The following is a 27085-nucleotide window of genomic DNA, read 5'->3' on the forward strand; positions in this document are numbered from 1 at the left end:
ATCTAATGACTAATTAAAACAGTTAAAACTAGAAGGGCACCCTGAGAGCGTAGCCAATCTCACAATGTTAAAGTTTCTATATACTATACGACATTCCGAACATCAATATAGGAGCAAACAACTATTTGCTCTATAAAAATATAGTGGAGTTATGGCCTCCCGAGCACGCGTGCATGTTAGTGCATGTGAGTGTGTGTGTGTACTCTGCACTGCACACATGCGGTCGAGACGGCAACATCGGAAGCAGGAAGCAGTAAACACTGTTGGCTCTGCCACCACTGTTACTGTTGTCAGCGCTGTTAGCACTGTTCCTGTTGTTAGCGTTGTTAGCTCTGTTACTGTTGTCAGCGCTGTTAGCACTATTCCTGTTGTTAGCACTGTTAGCACTGTTCCTGTTGTTAGCGCTGTTAGCTCTGTTACTGTTGTCAGTGCTGTTAGCACTGTTCCTGTTGTTAGCGCTGTTAGCACTGTTTCTGTTGTTAGCGCTGTTAGCTCTGTTACTGTTGTCAGCGCTGTTAGCACTGTTCCTGTTGTTAGCGCTGTTAGCACTGTTAGCACTTTTGCTCTTGTTAGCAGTGTTAGAGCGGTTAGCACTGCCAGTTGCCACAATTTCGGTTCATCCACCTCCATGTTTGCTTGTGATGTCAGAGGTGAGAGCCGCCTACAAGCAATACCAGCCCACCTCAGATCGAATGTCATATAGCACCTTCAACTAAAGTAAACAATATTTTCTGTATCCGCCCCGTAATTCTGATCCGCTCCAAAATGTAATGGGTTCTTCCTTGGGCCATGATACTCCCCCCCACCAAGTTTCATGAACATGGGGCTGGTAGTACAGACATAAACATTCTTATTGGAGGTAACAAACGTTTGATGGATAGATTGTAGTTGACAAACACTTGTGTTTGTTAAATGATAATTCCCAAATGGCCCAAGTCACTGTAGCATTACACCACAACAGAAGATGAATAGATCAATTATTACAAATCAAGTCTTGCATGAAGAACAATTGACTCAAACACGCGAACATGGAAATGTCACATTTCACAGGACCAATACCAGTTTCAAAGCCAATGGAAAACCAAAGACTTGTTGCAATAAAGCACAAGAAGACATGTAAATCTCTCCTTACAGATGTTTGTGTGAAGATTAGAATGTCAAGGCGATAGGTCATAACTTAGTAGCAGACCTTGTAACAGGAGGCAGATTGTAGCAGTTCTCACACTGCTCCCATGGGAGCTGGCAGTGTGTGTAGGCTAAGCTGTTACTTTACCCAGTTAGTTTTTAAAAGCGTTACTGTTGATTACACGAAAAGAGGCTTTACACATCCATATTGTAAACCTTGCAGTTTGGTCAGGTGTTGACCATCTAGACAAGCCAGTCTAGTATTCTACAAAAAAAAAGAAAAAAGGCCTCAATCACACGCTGGAATGCCTCCACGGGTCAGGGGTATTTATTGATGACATCTGTTCTAGGTTAAAGGGCCACAGAAGGTACAAGTACATATGGAAGTCTCTTTTCACAGTAGATGGGGCTTTTCCTCCATGACTGCGGATGTCCAGGGTGTGTGTCCCCTTTTACCACATACCTGCTCCTGCCTTACACTTCAACTCCGCGCACATGGCAAGTGACAGCCGTCCATTGAGATTTATCAGGACGAGATTTATGTTTTTTAGCAGCCAGCTCTCGCTTCTTAGTAGCCGTGCTCACCACGGGCGGTGTTTTTCTTCCTGCACATTCTTATGAGTTTAGTTTATTACAGCAGCACGTCTGGTGAGGTCATTTATGGCCAACCATGGTGGTATGACAAACTCATTTATAACGGTGAGGCTTCAGCACATTGGGTGAGATCACTTGTGCCTTCCTCCCGCTCCCTCTGCCGCCCAGACACCGAGCTCCATAGGTAATGAAATCATCTGTTTGTCTGTATATTTACGCAAGAATACGATGAACCTGGGGATCACTGTTGTTGGTGTGCAATCGCTGGCTGGGGGGCTATTTCACACACTGCTGAGTTTCTTCTCCCACAGTTGCTAAACACTATTGAGATAATATGAGAGAGGCGGCAGGTTGGGACCACATGCTTTCGATGTAGATCACCAACTGACGTGAGGAGATGGAAAACACTATTTCTTTTTATGAGGATGGTCACAGGTGTTGTCACCTAGAATATAGAAGATTTAATTGCTGCATATTTTCTTTCAACTGCATTCAAAAGGGGGTTAAAACTAGATATAGGTTGTATTTGCATGCAACTGAAGAAATGTTTTTCTTCTTTGCTAATTTGTTGTTTTAAAAGAAGTGCAATTAATCATAGTTGTATTAGTAGGGGCCAAAGAGATGTTGAAGGATAATTAGCAGCTCAACGGCATGTGTTCGTCTAAGCACAGGTTCCCCGCTGTTAATGAACTTATGACCCTCATCCCGGAGGGACATGTTCAGACAAAGATAGAGGGCAGCAGAGAGATTTAGACATGCTTATGGAACCTGTGTGGTCTCCAGATATGCAATGTGCAGTCCAACACACACATTCAGGCCTTGGCTGAAACTTAGCCCTGATTCATACCGAGTATCCATCTGGTAGAATACCCAGCAGTGTTGTACCCAGCTCTCTGCAGTTCCCATCCAGAAGAGAAAGCACGCCGACAGAAGGACGCACAAAGGAATAAAGCTGTCCAAATGTCCAAATCCCGGATGATGAAGATGCCACATAATTTGATTATTTTGAAAAGGAAGTGCTTGCTCCAATAGATGTGTATATTTAACATTTTCAGAATGAAAAATGACGGCAAAACAGGCTATGTGTAAAGACTGGAACCTTTCCACGTAAAACACAAGGATCTCTGTTTTGCCACAAAAGTAATTCACATTAATATTGGAAATATATTTCTTCAGCTCAACACACAACTCAAAGCTTACTGCATGTCTTTCCAGTTGTTATACATATGCATTAGTCAAACCTATAATATATCTGTTTTCTGTGTAAACATTTCATATAATTCAGTAAAAAGGTTCCATGAAGATGTGGCATTTCATCTGTTTTTCTTTTGCTTTCTAAATCACACAATACTTCATATCCATTTGTTAGAAACAACTTAAATGTTGGTTTTATTAAGAGGGGAGATTATATTGCACCGCATGCATTGCATTTTGAAAAGCAGTGGAAATTTTGATGTTGTGAAAGAGATGAGGACTTGCTCCCCTTTGGTCGCAGGATGTAACAAGAGTCGTATCTGTGGCAACAACTTCTCACAGTGCTGCATGGGGCGCGAGCGGCAATAAGGAAATGTTACTCATCATTTCATAAAATTGGATCATTCCCAGTCTCTTAACAGATATTTATGTTTTATGAAAAACAGTCTTGCAATGTCACTAACAGAGTCAGTGTCGGGGTCTTCTTTTACCAGCTCTGAATGAAGGCAGCTGAAGTGGATTAGGCTAAATGTCCTTGGAAAAAAGGGCTCACCACAAGAGTAGAGGAAAAAATGTACAACACAACACTGACCGCTTGGTGTGTTCAAACAGATACAATACCAAGTTTGGCCATCTTGTCTTGCATGCAGCAATACAGAACAAAAAAGAACCTTATAGGGATTAGCAAGAGTGGTTGCCATTATACATTTTGACTCTATTATAGTTTCTGCAATCATGCACAGTTTGTTTGCCTTACAGCGTACAGAAAAGCGAGCGTGGATACCATTTCCATTCTCCTCCTTTACCACCCATGTGGATGTCTCTTAGATTGAGATACCTCCCTCCACTGCACACAGTCAATGTGCCCTGATGTAGGACAAACCCTGCACAATCAGTTGGACCACAGCCTATTCAGATTTGAGATTGGAGAAAGCACATTTTAGCAGTTTTGCAGTGGCTGAGTAAAAGAGTGACGCTGACAGTGATGAGGATGAAATGCATGTTACATGGGTGGCATTTTCCTTTTTTAATTGACATGCATGAACACAAGATTTCCTTTGAATTGCTTCACAGAACTGCAGATGGCCCTTGAAAAGATTAGAACCAAAAGCACGATAGGTGTAGTAAGAATGGTAGTGAGTGGCTAGGTTTCACGGCTTTTATCACATAGATGAGGAAGGAATGTTTAAATATCTGAGATGAAAATCCAGCTTTCTCTCAGCTGTTCCAAAAAAAATGAAAAATAAAAAAACGAATAGGGCACGACAGATCATGTTATACAAGTTCTTGGGGATGTACAAAGGACTTTTTAAAAAAAATCATCAGCAATCATCTTAGCCACATCCATCCAAACCAGTGGAAAATAAATGATATGAGGACGTGCTGACATGTTGAAGTTTACTCTAATTCTCATTTTGGCTCACGCTCCACTGCTCTAGCCACAGAGGAGGATCTTTGCTCCCTTCTGGCTCACTGTGCAGCACTGAAGTGCAGGCCAGCTCAGTTCAGTCATTATAAAACTAAATCCAACTCACAGCAGTAATTGCTGAATGGGTAATATTGGAGTAAAGCCTTTAACTGGATTCAGGAGGCTAGCTCAGTTATGATGCACAAGGATTTGAATTCGATAGGAGGGATTGTCAAATATGACATATTTAAAAAAGAACTTTATGAACTTTTTTATATCTTTTATTAAGATATTTTAACCAGTCTATATTTATATTTTGCGTGAATTACAACATATGATAATTTTGATTCAATTTAATCAGTATATAAAGACTATAAGGGCTATTTTCGTAACTTCTTTAATTTTTTGATATATTGAAATATACTGTTTTATTCAATTTTCTTGTCTTACTTGTATGAGTGAGTTTTTAAATGTGTTTAAATGCACATTGTTGTTGTTTTTTTAGCCCTGTTTTAGCAGAATTTAGTTTATTAAAGTTTATCTTATTTTATTGCACACATCTTTAAAAAATCAGTTGAAAAATACATAACAACATTGGATTTTGTATCTGTCTACCTGAGATCTGGGAGGCCCTCCCACCTGCATGCAGTCAGTGTTGGTGCTCTAATCCCCTGGATCTGAAGGCAAACAGACATATAAAGAGGGACACTCACAATATTTAGTTAAGAGATTCAGGCTGGAGGAGGGTTACTCACCTGAGCACTGGGAATGGCTTTTGTGTGACTGGACAGGTCAACAACATATCCATTTTCACTAGCGGATGGGAATGTGTTTGCTCAGGCCTATCTCCGGTCTCATGGAAGCCCATTTCATCCTGAATGAATAATCTATCGCTGATGGTATCTTCCATACTTTTTTTACCTTCGATTATTCCTGTTTGATTTTAAATTATTTCTAATTTATTACTTTTCTTTGTTACCTGCTTAAAACTGAGCGTCAGGAGGTAAAATGTGATAATTAGATCAGAGTTTTGCCACCCCATTCTTACCAAAACTTTAGCAAAACATTAGCTGTAGTGTGAGGCGAGAACTTGAAGACTATTCCTTACCTGTTGAGGGCAGGTCAGCGCCTGTCAAACCCAGTAAAGCTCTTCTCTCAGCAGCGTCTCATCTTCTGCTTTATCTGCTCTTTACTTAAGCAAGTCTTAAACAGATATATGAGAAACTTAATATCGCCATCTTATAAGGTGAAATGAGAGGAAATAGATGCGCTGACAAAGTATATTAGAGATAGGTAAGTAGAATGCTGAAATTAATAATGCACAATAATCTATCCCCCCTGTTGCTGTTTTTGCTTTGACTTTATTCCTCCCCTCCAAAACTAATTGTTATCAGGCATAGAGGCTCTGGGGTTGGCAATGTCGGTCTGTACACAACTTTTGTTCCAGCTGATCCATAGACAAAGAATGACCTGTATTATAATACAGTATTCTGTTGTGACCACAACTCAAGCAGTACACCTTCAGCTGCAGCTGGCTCTGGCACAAATATCATTGCAGTTAGACAAATAACTAGCAGAGCAACAGTAAAGCTCTCATAACCATATCCTTTGCATTGTAGATTCAACCACAAATGCAGCACCATATCCACAGCCAAACCTTCTACCAGCACAGCCAGGCAAAGCAGCAACAGCTATGCTCACATCAGCTGTATGCTGTCCGAGCTTTGCCTTTTGAAAGGAGTAATGAACAATAAATGCACAAAGAGTCACATCATCACCTTTCTGTAGTATCTGCAGAGTATACTAAAGCTGACCCTGATGAAGGCCACACAGCAGAAACGCGTTGGTCTAACAATAAAGTTGTTCTGCATATTACAAGTGTTGCGGTAATATTACTTCTTCAGTATTATAACATGACTGGACCAACACACTAACTGTTCCTATAGATCAGGGAGAACTATGGTTTTCTTTATACAAATTCTTTGCAAGGGAACTCAAAACGTGATCGAGGGAACGCACAAAAGTTATTATGAGGGAACAGAAAAGTATTTCAGAAAGAAATCCCACCATGCGCCATTGGGGGCTTCAAAGGCTTTCCATTACATTGGATGTATATTCATGGTCCCTACGATGATGAAATGTACTGACTTTGGTAATCCTCTGACTTTTCCTCTAGCGCCACCTGAAGGTTGTCATTTGTCATTGTCTTGACAATGGATTGTCATAAAATTTGGTCTGGACATTCATGTCTGCCTCATGACAAACTATAATAACTTTGTTTCATCTTGTGCCTTCATCAGCTCAAAATATCCATTTATAAAATATTTTGGTTTACGACCAAATACCTGCAGAACTCCTGTCATTTCCTCAGCTGTACTTTGTGTTTTGTGTTTAGTAGCTAATGTTAGCGTGATAACATGCTAAACTAAGATGGTGAACATGGTAAACATTATACCTGCTAAACATCAGCATGTGTTTTATAATTGTCATTGTGAACATGTTAGCATGAAGACGTAACTAAAGCCTCACAGAGTTGTTAGGGTGGCTGTAGACTCTTAGTCTTGTCTTAGTCTTCAAATCACTACCAAAAAGAAATATATTTTATTCCAAGTTGTAATATCTTAAACAGCTTGGTTGATATCAGCCAATAAATTTGTAATTGGATGATTCTCATCATCATTAAACCAAGTATTTGGGCTAAAAGATGCTCCAAAAATGTATTCCAAGAACACATAAAAAAGGACTGTGGCTGAAGTCAAACAATCTCTGCCAGAAATCTCTAGCTCAAACTCCAATCTGTCACGTTACAACATTTCAAATGCAAACAAAAAAAGATCCCTGCAAAGTAATCTTTTAATTTTACTTGCTTCAACATCAGGTATTGAGCAGATTTGTTCTCTTAAAATGATAGCTGTAGACTTGCTTGGCATGATTGACTGCTTCGATGACAGCAACGAGTAATAAGTCATGTTTTCTCAATTCATTACACTCGTTTATAGGTTTAGGCTATAAATTAACAGAGCCCCGGGTTTTACAAAACACATTTGTAGAGTTTGACATCCTGTCAAAGTGAGACTTGACTGATTACAGTTCTCATCTACCCTGTGGGAAGAAGACAGTACGGAGCAGTTGTCTTGTGTTTTTCATGTCTAATTACTTTGTCAGAACAGGATGAGCAATCCCACAAATATCAGTCAAGTATGACAGCAGACACCCACTGACTGATGCCTTGACTTTTCTCTTGTGTTTTTTTCCTTTTAAGAAAATGTCCCTGCTACTGGTTATCAAAGACCACAAACATACTTTATGAAGCTTAACTGGGCCTCAACTGCTATTAAACCTCATTTGCAGTATCAGCATAGTATTTTGCAAATTATACACCGTCTACTGTGGATCTTGCAGACGATAAGGACTCTCCCTGGAGATTGTGAGGAAATGGCTCAATTTGTGCCTTTCAGACGCACTCACAGAGAGCTGTGCTTGTGCCTTCAGTCGCCAGCCTCGCCATTGCGCCTTTTATATGGCGGTTAGCTTACCGGTATCTCCACCTGAGATCAGAAAGCACCAACAAAGAGTCAGCGTTCACAACGACAGATAGATCCTGGAGCTGGGAGGGGCCCGGGGTGTTCATACTTAGAGTTGTTGAGTTGGGTAAGAATTCTTTGCTGGTGCCAAGTTTTATTTTGGTGTAGGTCCATTGCAAGAGCAATCTCAGAGTGTGTGGCATTATGGAGGACATCCAAACGGTTAAGATGGAATTCCCTGATTGTTATTGAGACCTGAACTCCACCGTTTCTGAAATGATCTCTATCAGCCAGCAGTCCTTGAAGCACACAGCTATTCATTAAAGATGGTTATCGGCAGGTCTGAGACGAGAGCAGGGTTTTCAGGGGCAGTCAACGAGGGTATCATTGGGTAGCATCTAAGATTGGCTCGGCTCGACGTTTTTCTACGTGTTTGTTCACAATTAAGGCAACTTCAAACGGTTTCACAGGTATCCTTTTAGCTCCTTAGATGTCACTGAGAGAAAGGGGACTAATGAGCTTGCACTCATAAAGCGCACAGGGATACGAAATCGCCCAACGTCCCATAACAAATAAACATAAAATACCTTGCAGATGCAACAAAAGATCAAAGCAGTGCTGCTTGGAATTAGCCGTGCTCAGCTCCCTTTGGACCCAGCGTAGCGTGAAGCTGCTATTATCTCTGTGAATGTCATATCTAGACCCTATATTTTCCATGACTGAGTAGTCCACCTATCTTGCAGCTGCAAATTTATTCATACGGCAGCTCATGCGTTGGTGTGGTTTAGCTGGATCCCATTTTGGTTGGTTACTTTCATGGTCGAGTGATTGCATGTTCAAGTTAGAAAGCGGAGACATGTATTTTTCAGGGATACGGTACAAAAAGTCTGAATGCATTATCAGTCTGTCAATGTCATGTCTTCTTTGACCCTTGAAGATTGATTCTAAACTGTAAAATCTCTCATCTCTGAGCAGCTTCTGCACTCTTACTGACCTAATGAAGCAGCTAACACTTCCTGGTTTATTACTGTAGGCAAAAACAGAAGAGTGTGTGTGTGTGTGTGTGTGTGTGTGTGTGTGTGTGTGTGTGTGTGTGTGTGTGTGTGTGTGTGTGTGTGTGTGTGTGTGTGTGTTCAGAGCTTTATGGTGGCTTGACTCAGCAGTAGAGGGCTCCCTTTTCCCACTGAAATTTTAATTTGACACTGGTCACACTAATATCAGTGCCTACACTCTTATTATTAAAGCTTTTACATATATTTTGACCTTTTGAGGGTTAATTAATGCTGGATTTCACAAATGTATGTACAAAATGAACACTATATACAGACCATATACTGCAGGTCTGTTAAAATAGCATATATGTAATGAATAGTGATTGTTATTTGTATTCTTTTGAACAACATACCCCCTCACATGCTCTCATACAAAGTAAAGCAACACGTTCTGCCTCAGCTCTGTATCTGAGAACTATTTTTCAAACCAAGTTATCTGTTTTGATTGAGTGGGATGTTTGCCAGGAGTTCCCCTGCTATTAATCTTACTGTGGGTCTGAGTGACAGACCGGATTATCAACTAAAACTTTCAGCCACTTGAGACTGCTACTGATGTTTGGCTTTCAAGAAGAAGAAAGAGTGGGAAACTATTCTTCTGGTGGAAGAGAGCAGATGCTGGTGTAACTTAAGCATTGTGGAAACCCTCAGCAGCCCCATAGCATTATCTGGACAAACTAATATTTACCTTTAAGACAGAGCAAACACACTCATTTACTCTGGCTTTATTCAGTGCTCTGGCATTGTTGATGGATTAACTCTAATGATGAAATCGAACCTATCTTCTCAGTTTGATCTAACGGCTTCACTTCTGAGAGTGCAGTGCATCAATCACATACAAGTGAAATGACTAGGAACAGTTTTACACAAGGAGGCTGACAACAAATGGCAACTATTGGTTAAATTTACTCACTAGTTGATGTCAAATATATGACCAAGTTGCAGACTAAGACAAGATCTTTGCGTACAAATTGCTCATCAGCTGCTTCACCATCAGTGTGCACATTATGAAGGAGACAGCCTCCCACAAAGATGGAAATCAACAACAGTCTGCTTCTTTTTTTCAGCTGTGTTCACAGGGATTGGAGATTTGCAGCAGTCTGAACATGAAAAAGGCAAGTAACGAGTTGGTTTGAAGTCTGACCACAGTGCGGTGTATCTCCGTTTGAGTCAGGTCTGCTTTGAATAAAAACTGATTTGCCTCCCCCCCTAAATTTAGTCTCCAAAATTACTCTTCAGAGCATTGTCGGATTGCACAAGACTTGAAGGTCTTCCTTTCTCACCAGAGTGTAATAAGAAACTGCTTGTAGAGGACGCTGGCCGTAAAGGCAAACACCTGCAATGATGAGACTGAGGGAATCAATCTTCCTTTATCCCCCCTATCAACACCAAATAGAGAAACTAGATTCTCCTGACCTACCCGTTAGCTGCATGCGATGAAAGTAGAGACAACGGCTTTGCTGCTTGAGCCAAGAAGACAGATTGATGTGGGAAGAATCTAATGACTACTGAAGAAAAACACAAAATAGCACATGCAAAATTCATTAATGATGCAGAGACCCTAATTTGGATCATTTGCTTATTCTCATCTGAGACTCCGGACTAACTTTGTCCATGAACCGTCCTGAAAAATTATTCCAACCGCCTCAAAGTCAGTTTAAACATTTAACAATTCTAAATGTTATATATTTACTTTGCTGTTGTCATCTAAAGTGGTTATTTGCATAAAAACACACTTTTAAAAAATTATTAGGAAATAAATTATATTATTTTTATTAAAATATTAGCTTTTATATTTTTTATTTTAATAATGAAATTTCTTTAATCATGTATGTTTTATATGGGTGGTGATGGCCTAGTGGTCTAGAGGTACGCCTTCCAAACAAAACACTAGAAGGTTGGGAGTTCAATACCAGGCTGCCATTGTACCCCTGAACATCTACTTCAAACAACTTTGTTTAGTTTCTCGCCAAAAACTAAGTTTTCCAAGATTACATTTATCTTTGATGGATACTCATTTTAACTCAATGGTGCTTGAACGCATCATAATGTAACTCAATGCAACCTCCGTTAATATTAGCTGTTAGCTACGTTATTTGGCCAAGCAGGACTGTGCTGCCCACCGGCTGCTAAAAGCTAACATTAACTAGCTTTTCTCCTTCCGATTTGAACACTGATGTGTTCTTCACAATGTAACATCATAGACCTTTGCTTGCCCCCCCACTGGGCAATGGGCCAGGCTAATCTGTAGCCTTTGATCCTTTCTGATGGAGGGCGTGATTAAGGACATGTACTGTATACTGGTATATATGAGAGAATTTGCTACATAATGAAGCTAGTTTAACAAGCTGATTTTTATTGTTCAATATGAATTTTGAAAGTATTTATTTGGGAGCGTGGGAGTGTGACTTGCCAGCACAGAGGCGCTTCACCTTGCTTTCCCGACGTGTTTTCATTGCATTTGCAGGTGGACCCAAGATGATGATACCCATGATGGTGTATCCATACAGGGTTTTGTTTTTAATGGACAACGACGAAGCATTCTTTGGCACATACCGGCCCCCGAGTAAAACCTCGACAAATTCATGTGTGTGTTTATTTGTTTTTTCTTTCGTGTGACGAACAGACAGACAGACCTTGGATTTCACTTATAGAGTAGCCGAGACCTTGTTAACTCAGTAATGGATAGCCCTGGTGTACTCAGAGACATCCTCTCCATTCTTGTGCCACTGAGAGCAGGAAGAGAAGACAAGCACTTCCTCTATCACTCTGACACTCACCTTTTGTCTGTTAGCTAGCAAGTCACCAAGAGCTGCTTTTTTGTGCTCTGGAGATGCTTAATGGCTTTTCTTTGTCATTTCCCATGAAGAAACACATGAAAGATACTTTTATTGTGAAATATTACTGCGGGATAAACAAGGCTATATTGAGAAGTTACACAATATACAGTACACTGTTAATATACCATATACATGTACCTGAATATGTAAACTATTACTTATATATGATGAGTTACTTTACATTATTTCTATTCAAGCCTTACCTGACATTACATTATTTTAATTAACAAGGTTGGAATTGATGTTAATTAATTATTGCCCTGGAATCAATATTTGTTTGGATAAAACTTGATTCCGCACAGCTTTTTTATTGCTAAAACATACACACTTTCACACTTTTACACACTGAGTAAGTAAAAAACTCATCAACCAGAGAACAGAAAATGATTATGTTTCTCGTTCTGGTGTCACACCCTGACAGACAGAGTACTGGAGCTGAAAGACAGAGGGCTCACTCGACAATTGAATGCAGTTTAAGCATTTCTGCAGAGGCCCACCTTGCTATTGTGGCTTGGAAGTGTGACTGGTGGTTGACTCAGTCTGCATGGAGGGTGATGACTGAGAGGATCTCCAGTAAAGAGTAACCACCCACACGGCTTTCTGTGTTGTCTGCAGACGAGTTCCCGACGCATTTCAGAACAAAATATGTCAGATTGTATTTTTAAAACATTGGTCGAAAGCGTTCATATCTTTTCTCATACCGGTTTTTGACAGAATTGAATTTTGCCACACACACACACACACACACACACACACACACACACACACACACACACACACACACACACACACACTAAAAACCTTTGACATATAGGACCATCTGAACAAGACTTACAATACCTGAATAAATAATAATTATATTTTAGCACATTACATTATTATGTATTATAGTATTAACTGTATCAATTAATATTGTATAAAATGTGTCACATGTGGTGTGGTTTTATTTTTTAATATGTATAATTATTTAATTAAATTAAATTAAAGAAATGAAATACATAACGATCTATACATGATCATACACTATATACAGTAAACATATATATATATATATATTTACTTTTTATTTTATTTCAATGTATATACATGTGTGTATATATATATATATATATATATATATATATATATATACATATATATATATGTACAATCTGCAGCATTGCAAAATGTACTTAAGTACTGTAAGAACTATTTTGATTATTTATTTATTATCATATTATATTGCTTTATACTTCTACTCCACTACATTTCATGTTGTCCTTTTTACTTTTTATATTTATCCGACAACTTTAGTTACTACTTTGTTTGCAGATTAATATTTCAAATGTAAAACAAATCATGAGACATTGTTAAAGATAAAACTACCCAATAAAATGTTTAACATGTTTATCCACTGAAAAAATAGAACATATACATTCACACATCAGTAAATATGACAATATAAATCCAGCACTATGAAGGGGCCACTCTGCAAAGTGAGTACTTTAACGTTTGATACTTTAAATACATGTTGGTATAGTACAGTACTATACTTTAGTAAACATTTTGGATAGAGGACTTTTACTCGTAATGGACAATAGTTCACATTGTGGTGTCTGTACTTATATAAATAAGTCTTGTTCCACCGCTGCTCTGCAGAGTACGGCTTTTTGGTTTAATATTTTAATATGTAGGGCAATATTATTTGCTTATTATGTGTGTGCATGAGCATATGTCAAACACAAAGCCCACATGGTCCTCCATAGTTTGCATTTGAATTTATTAAAATATAAACCTCATTTCGAACAGCACAACCCTCTACTCCTGTACTGTGGTTAAGATTCCAATAATAACTAAAACATATTCTTCTGTGTTGCTTATATGAGGATCATTTCAACTTCAACAGATAGACAGTTTTTTTTTCTGTTTCTTCTTCCTCTGTATCGCACACCCTGTCATGTTGTCTTTCGGTTATTTCCATATTGGTGTGATGTCATTCGGTCTGGCTTGTGGAGCCGTACTCCCCTCCCAGTGGAGTGGCTATATCAGACCCTTCATTCAGTTTAAACCCATGTTTTCGCCATGCCAAATTAGCAGCCACCCTTTGGGTCAATGCTGCGTGCGAGTGTTGAGATGGGAGAGGCGTGTCTGAGCGAAAAGCACCAATAACAGCAACATGCATGGTTCTCCACAACTGGCTCCACTCCGTGTTCTTCAAAGGGCCCTCTTCCTCCGTCTCTCCCTCTCTTAATGCGAGCTGCTTTAGTCGACGGCACAACACACCGGCCTTCCTGGGCCTCGCAACACACGGACAGACCAAACAGAAATAGTGGCTGTTTAAACCTGATGATAGTGTCAATATGGGGAAGGTCAGATAGTTAGGTATATGTTTTATTTCATCCCGGATGTTGCTAAAGTAAATAGATCATGTAAGTTTGTGTTGATGTAGACGTCAGCCTGTCTTGGTTATCGGCCAACAAGTTTCTTAAAATCTGACAACTGATAGGGGCTGTGAGCTCCGACTGGCGCTGTTGTCACAAACGTCTAGGGAGTGGCAGCAGAATGGCACGGTCAAAAGGTTGATTAATGACTGTCGGTGTTGTTTACCTTTTCCCTTTTGTTGCATTACCTCTTCAACTCACTACACGATGACAGCATTCATTCGTCCTGCTGTACAGATGCAGTATTCAACAACAGGTTCTGCATGCTTTTGTCCTGCGCCACAGACAAGTTTGCTCCACTTCCTGTTATCTAATCGAAATACCATGAGATGCCAACGTACCACACACACACTGGGTTATTATATGCCTCTTTTAGACTCATGTCACGTACAGGAAATTATCATTATGATGTGGCCTCAATCAAACTTTGTCATTTTCTACAATTTATGGCCTCAAATAAATAATATTGAACTTTAAATCTATTTGTATAAGGTAGTCCCATTGAGACCAATATCTCTTTGGTAAAAAAGTTCTTTGCTGGAAGTATGAAATGGTTCTGTTTTCATATTTTAAAACAGGCGTTTATGTGAACACTTGTAGTAAAACAGTCTGTGTTGAGCTCACAGTGTAATCACAGTGAGGTAATCAACGAGTTGCTTTCATACTTGCTTTGACTGCAGGTGATCTAAGTCTAAATCCTGCTTATTTAGATCAAAGTTGATGAATTACTTATTTCTTGAACCTTTTAAAGATACCATTTGTAAATACAGCGTTTGCATTTCCCTTATACACATTGAATGCGTTATATTCAAACAAACAAGGATATGACTTCTTGACCTCTGATGTGAAAAGCTCTAACAGTAACCCTGATCCTCAACTGAAAGGTGTACAGATGCCGTATTATTGCAATAACATTATGAATTGTAGGAACTGTAGTTGTAGTTCATTGACAATCGGGTACAAAATAGAAAAGAGGAATCTCTGCTTGGCGTTGATATATATATACAGTATATATATAGATATATATATATATATCTATATATATATAAATGAATTAAAACACATCCATGATCGACACTGTTGCACTGTGTGGGATGTTATTTATTTTTTTTACCTTGAACACACACACTGTAGTTTATTTTGAGTCAATCTCACATTCTGTAAATATAGTAAATACACTATAACCCCAAACATGTATTACTCCACAGCTGAAAATAGTCCCCAATAAATGCACTGTTGACTCCTGTGTGAGGAGAATTTGCCAACAACTACAGTGCCCAGCAGTTTAGAAGATTACTAAAAAGAAATGCAAAGAAATATTTGTGACTCATGTCTAAAGATTTACATCTTGTGTAGAAACAGCGAGCTTTGAGAGCCACAGACGGGGTCAGGAAGTCGCAAAGTATTGTGAGATGGATAAACACTTTGTTGACAATAAACAAAAATGTACAAAAACACCAGCTGTAAAATAATACATTTATACATTTAGTATATTCCAGTGAAACACAGAAACCTCTATACGCTCATTTCAGGGATCCGACTGAGTTTCTAGCAGGATTTTCCTTCCAAACCGACAGACAGTACGGTGGTTTACCACTCACATTTTTGGGAGAAGAGTCATCATCTTATTATCACCTAATAAGAATTTGAGCCAAAAAATTAAGTTGAAGGCAACCCTTAAATCCAACTCCCCATAGCTTTTTTTTGCCGGTAGCCTTTGGCATGTGTGTGGCAACATTTAGCACAGTATATATTTCAGCACACTTTAAATAAGTCACAGATGGGCAGTCGGGCAGAACATTCATTCTATCGTCTCCACAAATTAGAGAGGATCCTCCTGCACTGAGGACTGTCTCTCTGTCTGTGCCCAGATCCTCACGCGAATAGACTTCCATATTCAAAACTGCTGACAAATTTCCATAATGAAGGTTTAGACCTTCTAGTTCTGCACAGTCCTCTAGATGTTGATATTTACACACACACAAAACACACACACACACACACAGATTACAAGCATTCTTACAAAGATATGTCTGCTTTTCCGCCGCTGTTTTGAATTTTAATTGTTTTTGCAAACATCATTTCATGCTGTTTTAGTCATCTGTATACAATAATCAAAGCTGGGCTCTGCAATTCAATGTTATGCTGTGGTTATTCTCTGTATCGCTGTATCGCTGTATCCTCCGAGGACCAAAAACAGCGTCGGAATCTCCTGAGAGCAAATGTGAAATGATACGTTTTCATTTAGAAAGCCAAATGTCATCATCATGTCTCTGTCCGTTTTGCTTTTAGAGCCTCTGGTTGATGTGGTGAGCTGGCAGAGCGAGTAAGAACATGGGAGGGAGACATATATCATCCTCTAGACTACAGAGCTGTAACTGCCTGCTTGAAAATCCTGTGGACAGTCAGTGGAAAAAAGAAAAAGAAAAATTCAAATGTTACAAGAATGACATCGTTACGGACCCACTGCTTCAGTGTTTTAGTTTTTGGTGGTAAAAACGCATCACTTACAAATTGGTCAAACAACAATGTCAATCTTCTTGTCCTGCTCATGCCAGAGCAGTGAGCCTGTGTCCTTTTCTCTTCCCCTTTTTATTTTTTACAGTTCATCAAATTTGCTTCAAAATCTGTCAACAGCGTAAACATGAAGTTGGCAGCTATGATTTATGACTTAATTTCTTTCAAAAAATATATCCTGCTTGTCAAAGGCCGTGTCAAGCACAGGTTTCATCAGTGTACATGTTTGCATGCAACACGTTTCCATGGCAAGTCAACTCATTTGAAATTTCAGACGTGAGAACTGCTGACACCAGAATTTGATAGTTTGCCAGCTTGCCACTCTCTTTTTAAAAGGATTCTCGTGTCTTTCTTTGCTTTTTCCGAGACCTGTCTGGCCTGCCATGTCGCCATGTCCTGAGATGCTCTGTTGTTGACTTTGAGTCATGCAAAGGCCGAGAAGTCCGTGAGTGAGTGACTCCTATCCCGTCTGAGGTGGTTTCCCCCCATAACACAAAAAGTACAGATAATGTAAAATGTCTTAAATCATACCAAGCAAAGTGTCCAACACATAAACTGAACTTTGGTGTCTAAAGAACACTCAATGCTTCCAATATACATGGCAGACATTGATAAATTGTGACATTTGAAGATAGGATAGTGCTTTTTAAAGAATCTCTGTCACCATTTCGCCGCTGCTTGGATTTTTAATACTGCTTAATATCATATCCATTAGGATCAAGTAGTAAAAACCTCCTATCCATCTCTCCAAGTATCTGTTTAAGCTTGTGGCATTTGAGAATCCTTTCAAGTTTAAGTTGCAGAGGTAGCACTCTCAAGAGCCTGGAGATCAGAGCACTGTGCAGTGTTTAAGTCTGGGCATCTGCACACTGGTGTGTGTCAGTAGTTTCAGTGAAAGTCTGGTATGTTACCGTGCACAACGTCTCCTTTGTCTCCTTTACACACCAACAGGTATTGTTTTTCACGTGATATTCCATAGAAAGATTAAAATAGAGAAATTGTATTTTGGAGAAATATATAGTTACGGATCAAATAATGTTGCATAAAGATTATTTCAAAGTAAGACACATAGGGAATTATCTCTACAACTTCCTGATCTATTGGGTCCAAACATACATCCATTACGCTGGACACCAGAATGTAAAAACAACAAAATGTTGGCAAATAACTGTAGAGTGACAGTCAAATAGTTTATTGAAATAGCTGCATATAAATAGTACAGGAGTTTTACCTTGTCAAATTACAATATCACTAGAAAAAGAGCTCACTTGGGAACTATTTGATTTAAAACTACACAAAAACGTCATCCTAATTCTGGGATGAAAAAAGGCTTCAGTCGCATATTGTCATAATGCACACATCTCAAAGTATACACATTCAAATGAAAGAAATATTATGTTTTTGTGCTCTGTCTCAATAGGAAACATCCATCTAAAACCAGCCCACCTGCTGCCCCTCCAACACAGAGGCTCTGCAGAAGACGCAGTGGGGGGTATCACTTTGCTGCCCTGATTGATGACCAGAGGTCCCGCAGGAAGTAACCCCACCACCATGAAGGAGTGTTTTCTGAACCCCAAGTGGTATCCGGGAAAACAGAACGACTCCAGTCAGGGAGCGTGTGTACTCATAAGCCATCTTAATGTTTGGATATACTGAGTCACATGGGATTTTGCTGCAAAAAGGGGGAAAGGAATCAACGACTGCAAAATAGAGCTCGGAGGGCACGCTGAATTCCAGGGTGTATCCTCAAACCTGCTAAGGGATCAGTATGACACGTCAGCGCTTTGTCTTTTGTTTGTAGGATCATAGCACCTTGTGAATAACTTACTTCCTCTTTTCTAAGATCCTTTTTCATAACAATTTTCCATATCTATCAAAACTCAAATCATGGTTGACCTACAAGCAAGGCTGATGATCGCCAAACATTTAGCGTCATGATGTGGACATGGCAGGTAAAGTCCATTACCCTTCGCAGCATATGACATTTTAGGACCACAAAAATAGGAAGAACTTGTTTTATGTAAAGCCCAAAATGTTCACAAATCAGATTATTATTTCTGGTTTGGAAATAACCCATATATTAAAGTAATACTGGCATGAGTTTTTTATGAAGAATATGTTTTTGTTCTATGGTGGTTCAGCTTGAGTTGCCAACTGTCTTCCAAAGCCAGAAAGAAAAGAGAATCCAAATGTATATCTGTTTAAACACAAAGTCAGTGACAGTAGCCTGAAACCTTCTGCTCATTTTGTTTGGGATGAAGTGGGTTTGCAATTATCACAATCAACGTGTGTGCATATAGCACATAACTGAATGTAATATTCATCTTTATGATAAACGCAAAGGGTTAATTACTCTCTGAAATGATCCCCCCAAGAGTCTCAGTGGCTGGTCACTGGTGGCTTCAGTGACACAACTGGTACTCTTTGTTTTTAGTAAGTGTTAAAAACCTTGAAACTTATTTGGCTGATCAGGTTTATCAATGTTTACAGTAAACAGATACAATCAATAATCTCAAGAATGAGCCATGTGTCAGCTCAGGAAACCCAGTCACAGCATTTATTGGATTACATAAAAGGTGAATGGGCTTGTGTAGCCTGTGTTTTTAGTGTTTGTACCTGTGTTTTTAGTGTTTGCTGTTGAAAACTACAGAAATGTTCGATCTTACTCAACCAAACTATACTGGTTCCTCACCAAACCAACCGTGTTGCACATATTCCCCCTGACCTCATCGTTCAGCATCCAGTCACAATAAAGGGGAAGTAGACCATCATCTGAGAGTCACGTTTAATCACAAAGGTACATTTAAGTTGTAAGAGTTGAAAGCTGTCAAACACATAAACTACTATAAAATATTAAAATGTAAAAAATAGGCATTTATTTTATTCACTTTTTTCCTGCTGGGTATATTGTCATTTTCATTCACAATAAGGATAGAAAAAAGATATTTAAAAATAACTGTAAATTCAAATACATTAAAGACTTAAGTATTTTTAGATTTTGGTCTTTTGGCCTGCTAATATTAATTAGAAGAAAATCAATAAATGTATTGATTTATTATAAGTAGAAAACAAAATTCAAAAACTACTCAACTTTTACAAATTGACTATTCAGTCTATTTGATAAAACATTATTTTATATTTTTATGTTAATTTGCTAATAAAGGCCACATAACACAGTGAACATATTATACTGAAGGGATCCAATGATAATAATAATAATAATAATAATAATAATAATAATAATAATAATAATAATAATAATAATAATAATAATATAATAATAATAATAATAATAATAATAATAATAGTAATAATAGTAATACTAATATAATACCTTATATGAAAACATCCCTGCATCAAACAACACTGCAACTTTTTTTTATGGTAAACTTGTACAAAAGCATCTTAAAATAGACTAAGATAGTGTCAGTTGACCACCATATAAAGCAATAGCGTTATCATAGAAATGAGCCAAACATGGACACACAAATATTCAGTAACGGACAGTTCAGTCTATGATGGAAACCTGTGAGGGGGCTTTTTGTTAGAGCCACCAGGCCACAGGAATTACCATATGTGTGAGCAGAACCTTTTAGGCCTGTATGGGGCAATGCTCGTTATTTATATGCGGGGAAAACATTTCCCAGCGACTGCATGTGGGTGGATTCGGGCCGTCAGCTGCTCTCCTGTTCACACCGTTTATTGACGTGCATGATCACATCTCTGATTTCAATCAAGGCACTTTTACATGTGAGATAGCATCAGCAGAGGCGCCCAGTCTGTGGAAGTGTAGGGAGGTTACACCTGAGTCAAGAAATTACTTATCCCAGTAAGTAGTGGCGTAATGACCCAATGTATTCAAATTCACTTAACCCCCTTAAGGTCAAATGTTATGCAAAAAATTCGATTATTCAATTATTACATGATGATTTCAATCATTTTTGTACCATTTATAGGCATTTAAGATGTCCCTGTCAAGACCGAACTTCAATTCAGAGAAAGTCATCTTTCTGTCATGTAACTGCGATAAAACAAATAGGATGTATAAACCCTTAAGACTTTACCAAAAAGTCACCCTTTGGAGATAAACAGTAGGCTAAATTTCAATTTCCAAATGTTTCTTTGTCTTCAAACTGATATCATCAACACGGAACTTTCATTACTTTAAGGCCTTAACCAACGGGATGAACCAAACAATACACGTCGTGCCCTTTCATGGATCTGCTGAAACAATATAAACAACATATGGCATTTAAGAAAGCCTTTATTTATTTTTTATATTTACAATGAAAATTATAAAAATATATAATTAAAGCTTTGGCAAATATTTTACATTTACACAATTTATCTCTTTGTTCACATCGTCATGGCCACAAATTAAGATAAAATAATATATTGCAGATTACAGAATAGCCCTTGATTTTCATAATAAAACATGACAGATAGGACTAAATATATATATATATATATATATATTTTAAATCCTGCAGTCTCCATAAGAGAATAAACAGTCTAGCAACATGACATGTTTCAATGGAGAAACACCGATGCATCCATGCAAGTTTACATTCATATAGCCATGAAGGCCGATAAAGCTACACTGTATTCACAATGCATTTGAATGGGACTGTGTTTGACTGTAAGCTGCACACACTCGGGGAAACAAGCCGTTAGTGTTCAGACTTACTGTTGGAGTTGTGGACATGAGTTCAGTTAAATGGGTCTTGTAATTAAGGTGGTGTAAGTCCAGGCTATGATGATGAGGTAGGGAGACTGAGTCCATGCACACTGTTCAAGTCATCATGTTGTTGGTGCTGCTGCTGTTGCTGCTGCTGCTGCTGCTGCTGCTGCTGCTGCTGCTGCAGCTGCTGCTGCTGCTTGTTCAGGGGAGTGGGTGGTTTTCTATCTCCTGCACAACACAAATAAGACATTCAAATTAGTATTTACTCCCAGAGATAAATGCATCTAACGTGAGTTATTTCCACAACAAGTTAGTTTCTAAGCAGGTCAGAGCTGCTCTAATATAATATTAAGAAACCCATCATTATTAACAAGCAGTCTCTTTAAAAAAGAAGAAGAAGGTTCTCTTCCATTTTATGTGTATAAAAATGTCCTGGGACCACCTGGCAGGCCAAGCCAGGAAGGTCAATATTTAATAACTGACATATAATTAGGCTTCATTTGGGATTTGGTAAATGTTTACACTCGTTGCGGTCGTTGCTTATTGCAAAAAGTGAGTGTGCGTGAGAAAGGCACGAGGGAGGGACAGAGACAGTCATCTGCGGGTATGCGTTGATATGATATGATTATTGATATGACTCTAATTATTATTATTCAAAAGTAAGAGTAATCACCATATTGCAATGTAAAAAAAAACATTATGCTATACAGAAACTGCATCCCAGAGAGAATATTTTTTTTAGGATCGGAAACATCTGTCACCAGTTTTCGTATTGAACTGTGCTACCGGTGCTCCGTACCTTCTCGGGCCTGATGCTTGAAGGTCATCGGCGCGTGGATCTCCCCTGCATGCATGCTCATCCCGCCGCCAGGGTGCGACAGGGCCGGGCTCTGCGGCTGCCAGTGGTGGTGGCCCGGGGCCACGTAGCCTCCTGTTGGCCCGCTGTAAACCCCGTACTGATTGGAGGGAGAGTAAGCGCACGCTGAGACATAACCGGACAGTGTGGAGGAGGGCTGCAGGACAACAGATAAGACACGGGACACAATCAGCACAACAAAAGAACCAAAACGCACAGCACTCATAATATGGGACATCGGCATGTGGCCTCCGGCAGTGCTTCTCAAGCATTGGTTTACTTTAGAGGAAGAAGGGAGCAAATTGAGGAATACATTACATTCATTTTGATTTAATTCACCATAAATAACACTAATTACAGTGTGTATACACAGATGGATTCCGTATGTACAACAGAACATTTAATCAACAGTAATAAAACTCCTTAGAGTCTCAGAGGTAAAATCTAATCAAGCAGAGGTCTGCGGCCTTATATGACTCTATTGAGGGTCACTGATATGGAAACTTTTCACAACTCTGCCTTTGCTGCGAGAGCACTAATTTACTAAATCCCTCTGCCCATTCGGGCACTAAACATTTAGACTGTTTCCTATTAAGGAAAGAAAATGACAAGATTATGCCAATACTGAGTGTACACACTTATTCTATAAATGTTACAGGCTGTTAAAAATCATACATATTTGAAGTGTGTGTATTTCCATTTACACACGTGTAGATATATTTTTACCTGAGCGTATTTTATGTCGCCGTCAATGGTTGATTTGTCAATCCCGTTGACCGTGTGAGCCGCGGGGAAAGCTGCTCTGTTGACGCTGCTCCAGTCCTCCATTTTCGGTGCATATCCGTCCATCCCAGCAATGGCTGAATTAGAAACGGTCATTTAATATCAGATGTATAAAAAGGAAAAATTGCTAAAGAAAAATATGCAGTCTCATTTAGCTATGCAAATGATATACATATTTAAAATTCTTTATGCATGAGCTTTATATATGTAAGTGTCATATATTTCAATTATATAAAAAATAAATAAAAATAAATCTGGGCTATCAAACATATTTCATTTTAAAAACAGCACGCTTATCTAAAATATTTTTTTTAATTAGGGTTAATCAAACAATTATATCTTTAAATATCAGAATTGTCATGATTATTAGTAAAGTGCATATAATAAGTATCTATTATAGAATTCGGCCTGGGTTTTATTTTAGTGTAAAAGACAAATAAAATAAAAACAAACACAACAAAAGATCAAGTTGAAAGGAAACAACATAAACATATCATACATATTATTATGAACATCCTTCTCTAATTTAATCATTTATATTAAGAATAGTTCATACTGTTGTCTTTTTGTACACAATAAATCTTTATATATTATCATATGTTTGCGTAAAAGAAGAATCATTCTCGTATAAGTAGGATTACAGCGCCACACTAATTTAATCAGAAGAAAATAATCAAAAATATATAATTTTACACACATTTTTTCAAATTATTTTGGATCTTATGGCACAAAAAACACTGGAAGAAAACACTGACGAAAGGAGCAGAAAGGCAAAGAAAAAAGGCCTGTAATGACTACTTAAGGGATTAGTGAGGATATAGCAGGTGAGCAAGGTGTTTGCAAATGCATCATCCATGAAAAGGCCTATTGAGAGTGGCCTTACTGCTCTCTGGCTGACTGGTGAAACGGAGGCCTGTGCAACTTCTAATGGACACATTGTCCAGAACGGGTTGTACGGAGTGATGTGGCAATTCATCATGCTGAATAACACAAATATAAACAGCTGCACGGGTTTATTAATAAGGTCTGAGTTGAGAACAGTGAGAGCTTATGACACAGAAACCTAAGGCCTAAGATTTCTCACAGAGCAGAAAGTGCTAGTTTTCCTCACCTGAATGATCCATGAAGGCTCGTATACCGAGGATGTTGCTGACGGTGTGTGCAGAAGGCCAGGCCCTGGAAATGCTCATATGTCCAGGCGTCATCGGTACTCCAGAAGGGCTGCCCATTTTAGTGCCAGTGGGCGACATCCCGTTGGCGTAGGAATAAGGGTATATGTGGTTGTAGGAGAGCCCGGCCTGCGCGGAGGCTTGCTTATTGCTCTCGTACTGGTTGGGCTGGGAGAGATTTCCAATCTTGTTGCGTAAAATCCTGCTGATCGAGCTAACCGACGGGACATTGTACTTGTCACAAACTGCATCTGCCAAAAGCCTGTCCCGGATCTCCCAGGCAAAGATCCCGGGGTCACCTTGTTTGTAATCCCTGATATTTTTCACCACGTTCGGCGTCGTGACCCGCGGTTTGCTTCCACCGATGGCACCGGGTAAAATGGAGCCCGTCTCGTTGTACCTCGCCAAAATCTTGCTCACGCAGCCGTGGGACACTCGGAGTTGCCGGCTTATATCACAGGGTCTGATCCCAAGCTGAGCCAGCTCCACTATTCTTAACCGTATGGCGTTGGGCAGGGGTCGCCCATTGACGAACACGCCGCCGAGCTGGTTCACCTCTCCATAGTTTTGCTCTACAGGAGAATAGAGAATCACAGTCACATATTTACACTGTATGACGTGAGTACAAATAAAATATAATAACTCATTCTGCCACTAAATATAATTTCATAGAATAATTATATGAATTATTATTATTATTATTATTATTATTATTATTATTATTATTATTATTATTATTATTATTATTATCATTATTATTATTATTAAGAGACAATATGTTCAGGCTACATCAGTTTGACACAGACCATGCATCTCCTGTAATTTACACCATAAATTGAGGTTAGGGAGTTGTAGCCCATAACATGTGTCAGCCTACACAGACTGCTAACCTCTGGTTGGCAACCACTGTTTTGCAACTTTAAAAAGCGTGTTAACTTTTTGACTGAGTTTCCACTCCGCCATCCCTGCGTAAACAACAAAAAATACAAAGTAAAAAATGGCGAGCTTGAGGAATTGACACTCGAGAGCTCTTCAAAGACACACTTCTCATAGGATAATTGGTGGTGTGGTTCCATTTAAAGATTTAAAGATTTAGACAATGCCTGCCGAATAGAGCTGGAAAGATCCACCATGAAATAAACTTGACACTCTTCATTTGCACATTATCTGAAGTTGGAGAAGAAAGAAAAACAACAAATTCTTATTTCTGTCTTTACGCAGGCGTGGTGAGTCTGAATACGCTTCCATAAGCTCCCTGCCAGTGAAGCATGCAGATGGTAACGCGGGCTTACCCATTTGCCTATATGTCTCGAGATGCCGGGGAATATAGGTGCCCCTTCAAATGGCTGAATGCGTCCGAGCGAAGGCAGAGAAGGAAGGGGAACGGGAGGAATGAGCCCCAGAAGAAGAAAAATAGACCTCTTTAAAATCTACTCCGAGTGCAGCGCGCCCCCTTCTTTCTTTTTTTTTATAAAACAAGTGACCGCAAGGTACAATGGCACCAAAGTGATCTTCATCCGATAAAAGCAATTTGGAGTTATCCCGGGGAGTCCGTCGTATGCTGGAATTAATTTGACGCGTCCTCCACGTCAATCTTCGCTGTTATACACCGAGCCTGTGCGTTGGTTTCATTGGTCGTCCGGCGCTGGGAACGCTGTCAGCCAATGCAAACCCCATCCGGTTGGAGCCGTGCAGCCTCCTTCAATATTTTGCATAGGGGAAGTGGCAGAAAGGGAAACGTTCCATCCAACATGCAGCCTTCTGGTAAGGACTTAAACATCATAAGAGATATATGCACTGGGATGACAGTGGAGGGGTAAACCTTCCTGTACTGGTTACCAGTGTTATATTGGGAACACGTGTTTTTAGTGTGCACAGGGAGCATCAATTTGATAAGAAAAATCACCTGAAATGATCCACCTGTGGATGAGAGTGAGATGTTGGTTAATTTACATGCCAACATTTGTGTGGATATACTAATTAAATTGTTGTATTATTGTTGTCATAATATCAAAATATACTTGGTCCATATAACTGAGCCGTGTTGGACAAACTGAAGTAGTCATTTGAGAGCAAAAAGGGAAAGTTGCTCACTTGCAGTCTTTTTTTATAAGCCAGTGTTGGAGAATCAAACATGGGAAGGGGCTCATGTAATCGATACCTCTGTAGATCGCAGCTCTCCCAGACTATGGGATATCGACTGGATGCCAGAGACATACATTATCACAGCATGCTTTCGGAGTTTCCTGTGTAAGTTTAGAAGGTATCGTTTATAAGCTCGCAAAACGTTACTAGTAAAACTTAACAGTCGACCCAATGGTAACAAGGTGCAGTGTCCTTCTCCCCACCACCACCTCCACCTCCACCCCTTCTCCTCTCTGTCTACTGGCCACTTCACCATCCAAGATCTGGGAGCAGGACACATTGAAAGCATCAGGCCCGGTCAGAGGAGCTGGGTGCTGGAGCAGATCGCCTTGAAGTTACTAGTGATAGATACTTTTTGGACGTCTGGATATGAAGTGATAAGTCATATCTCAGATGTACATGCTTTATGTGCATGCATGTTTCAGGGTGGTGCGTGGCACAGTGGAGGAACTTTCATCTGTTGCTGCTGTTGAATATGAATGATTACTTTATTATACAAGTGATATGATCTCAGTGTCACTCTGTATGTCACTGCAGCCCTCACTCACTCCACATTGTTCTCTCTCTCTGTCTTCTCCCCGTTGTCCGGCTGGCAGGACTCCCCTCATCTGGACAACGTAGGAATTACATGGTTGTATCAGCACACACTTACTTCTTTGACATGTGCAGTATAGTTCAGGGTAGGTAAACTTATTTCTGAAAGTGTCAATAGAAAGCAAATAACTTTTTTCCCCTTTGTATTTAATATGGATATCAATATGAGAAGGTGTGTTAATTGTC

The 27085-nt window shown here is 39.2% G+C and overlaps 1 protein-coding gene across 1 annotated transcript; it reads right to left on the reverse strand.

Annotated features, from left to right (window-relative positions):
- Positions 1-21422: 21422 nt before the first annotated feature.
- Positions 21423-26381, reverse strand: pax1a (paired box 1a). The gene is made up of 5 exons (XM_029461203.1): positions 26322-26381; positions 24103-24769; positions 22935-23068; positions 22152-22365; positions 21423-21580 (listed from the first exon to the last, which is right to left on the reverse strand). Exons 1-5 carry the CDS (start codon positions 26379-26381, stop codon positions 21423-21425), a joined length of 1233 nt encoding a protein of 410 aa, XP_029317063.1.
- Between the last annotated feature and the right edge of the window lie 704 nt (positions 26382-27085).

Source organism: Cottoperca gobio, chromosome 22 (assembly GCF_900634415.1).
Source record: "Cottoperca gobio chromosome 22, fCotGob3.1, whole genome shotgun sequence".
NCBI classification, from domain to species: Eukaryota; Metazoa; Chordata; class Actinopteri; order Perciformes; family Bovichtidae; genus Cottoperca; species Cottoperca gobio.

Excerpts from the sequence above, each read along its gene's own strand:
- pax1a (XM_029461203.1), bottom strand. The coding sequence starts at position 26,381 with ATGTATGTCTCTGGCATCCAGTCGATATCCCATAGTCTGGGAGAGCTG. Across the intron at positions 24,770-26,321 it reads GAGAGCTGCGATCTACAGAG|TGTAAATATGTGACTGTGAT; the intron begins GTATCGATTACA and ends CACGTCATACAG. Across the intron at positions 22,366-22,934 it reads GCGACATAAAATACGCTCAG|CCCTCCTCCACACTGTCCGG; the intron begins GTAAAAATATAT and ends GTTGTCCTGCAG.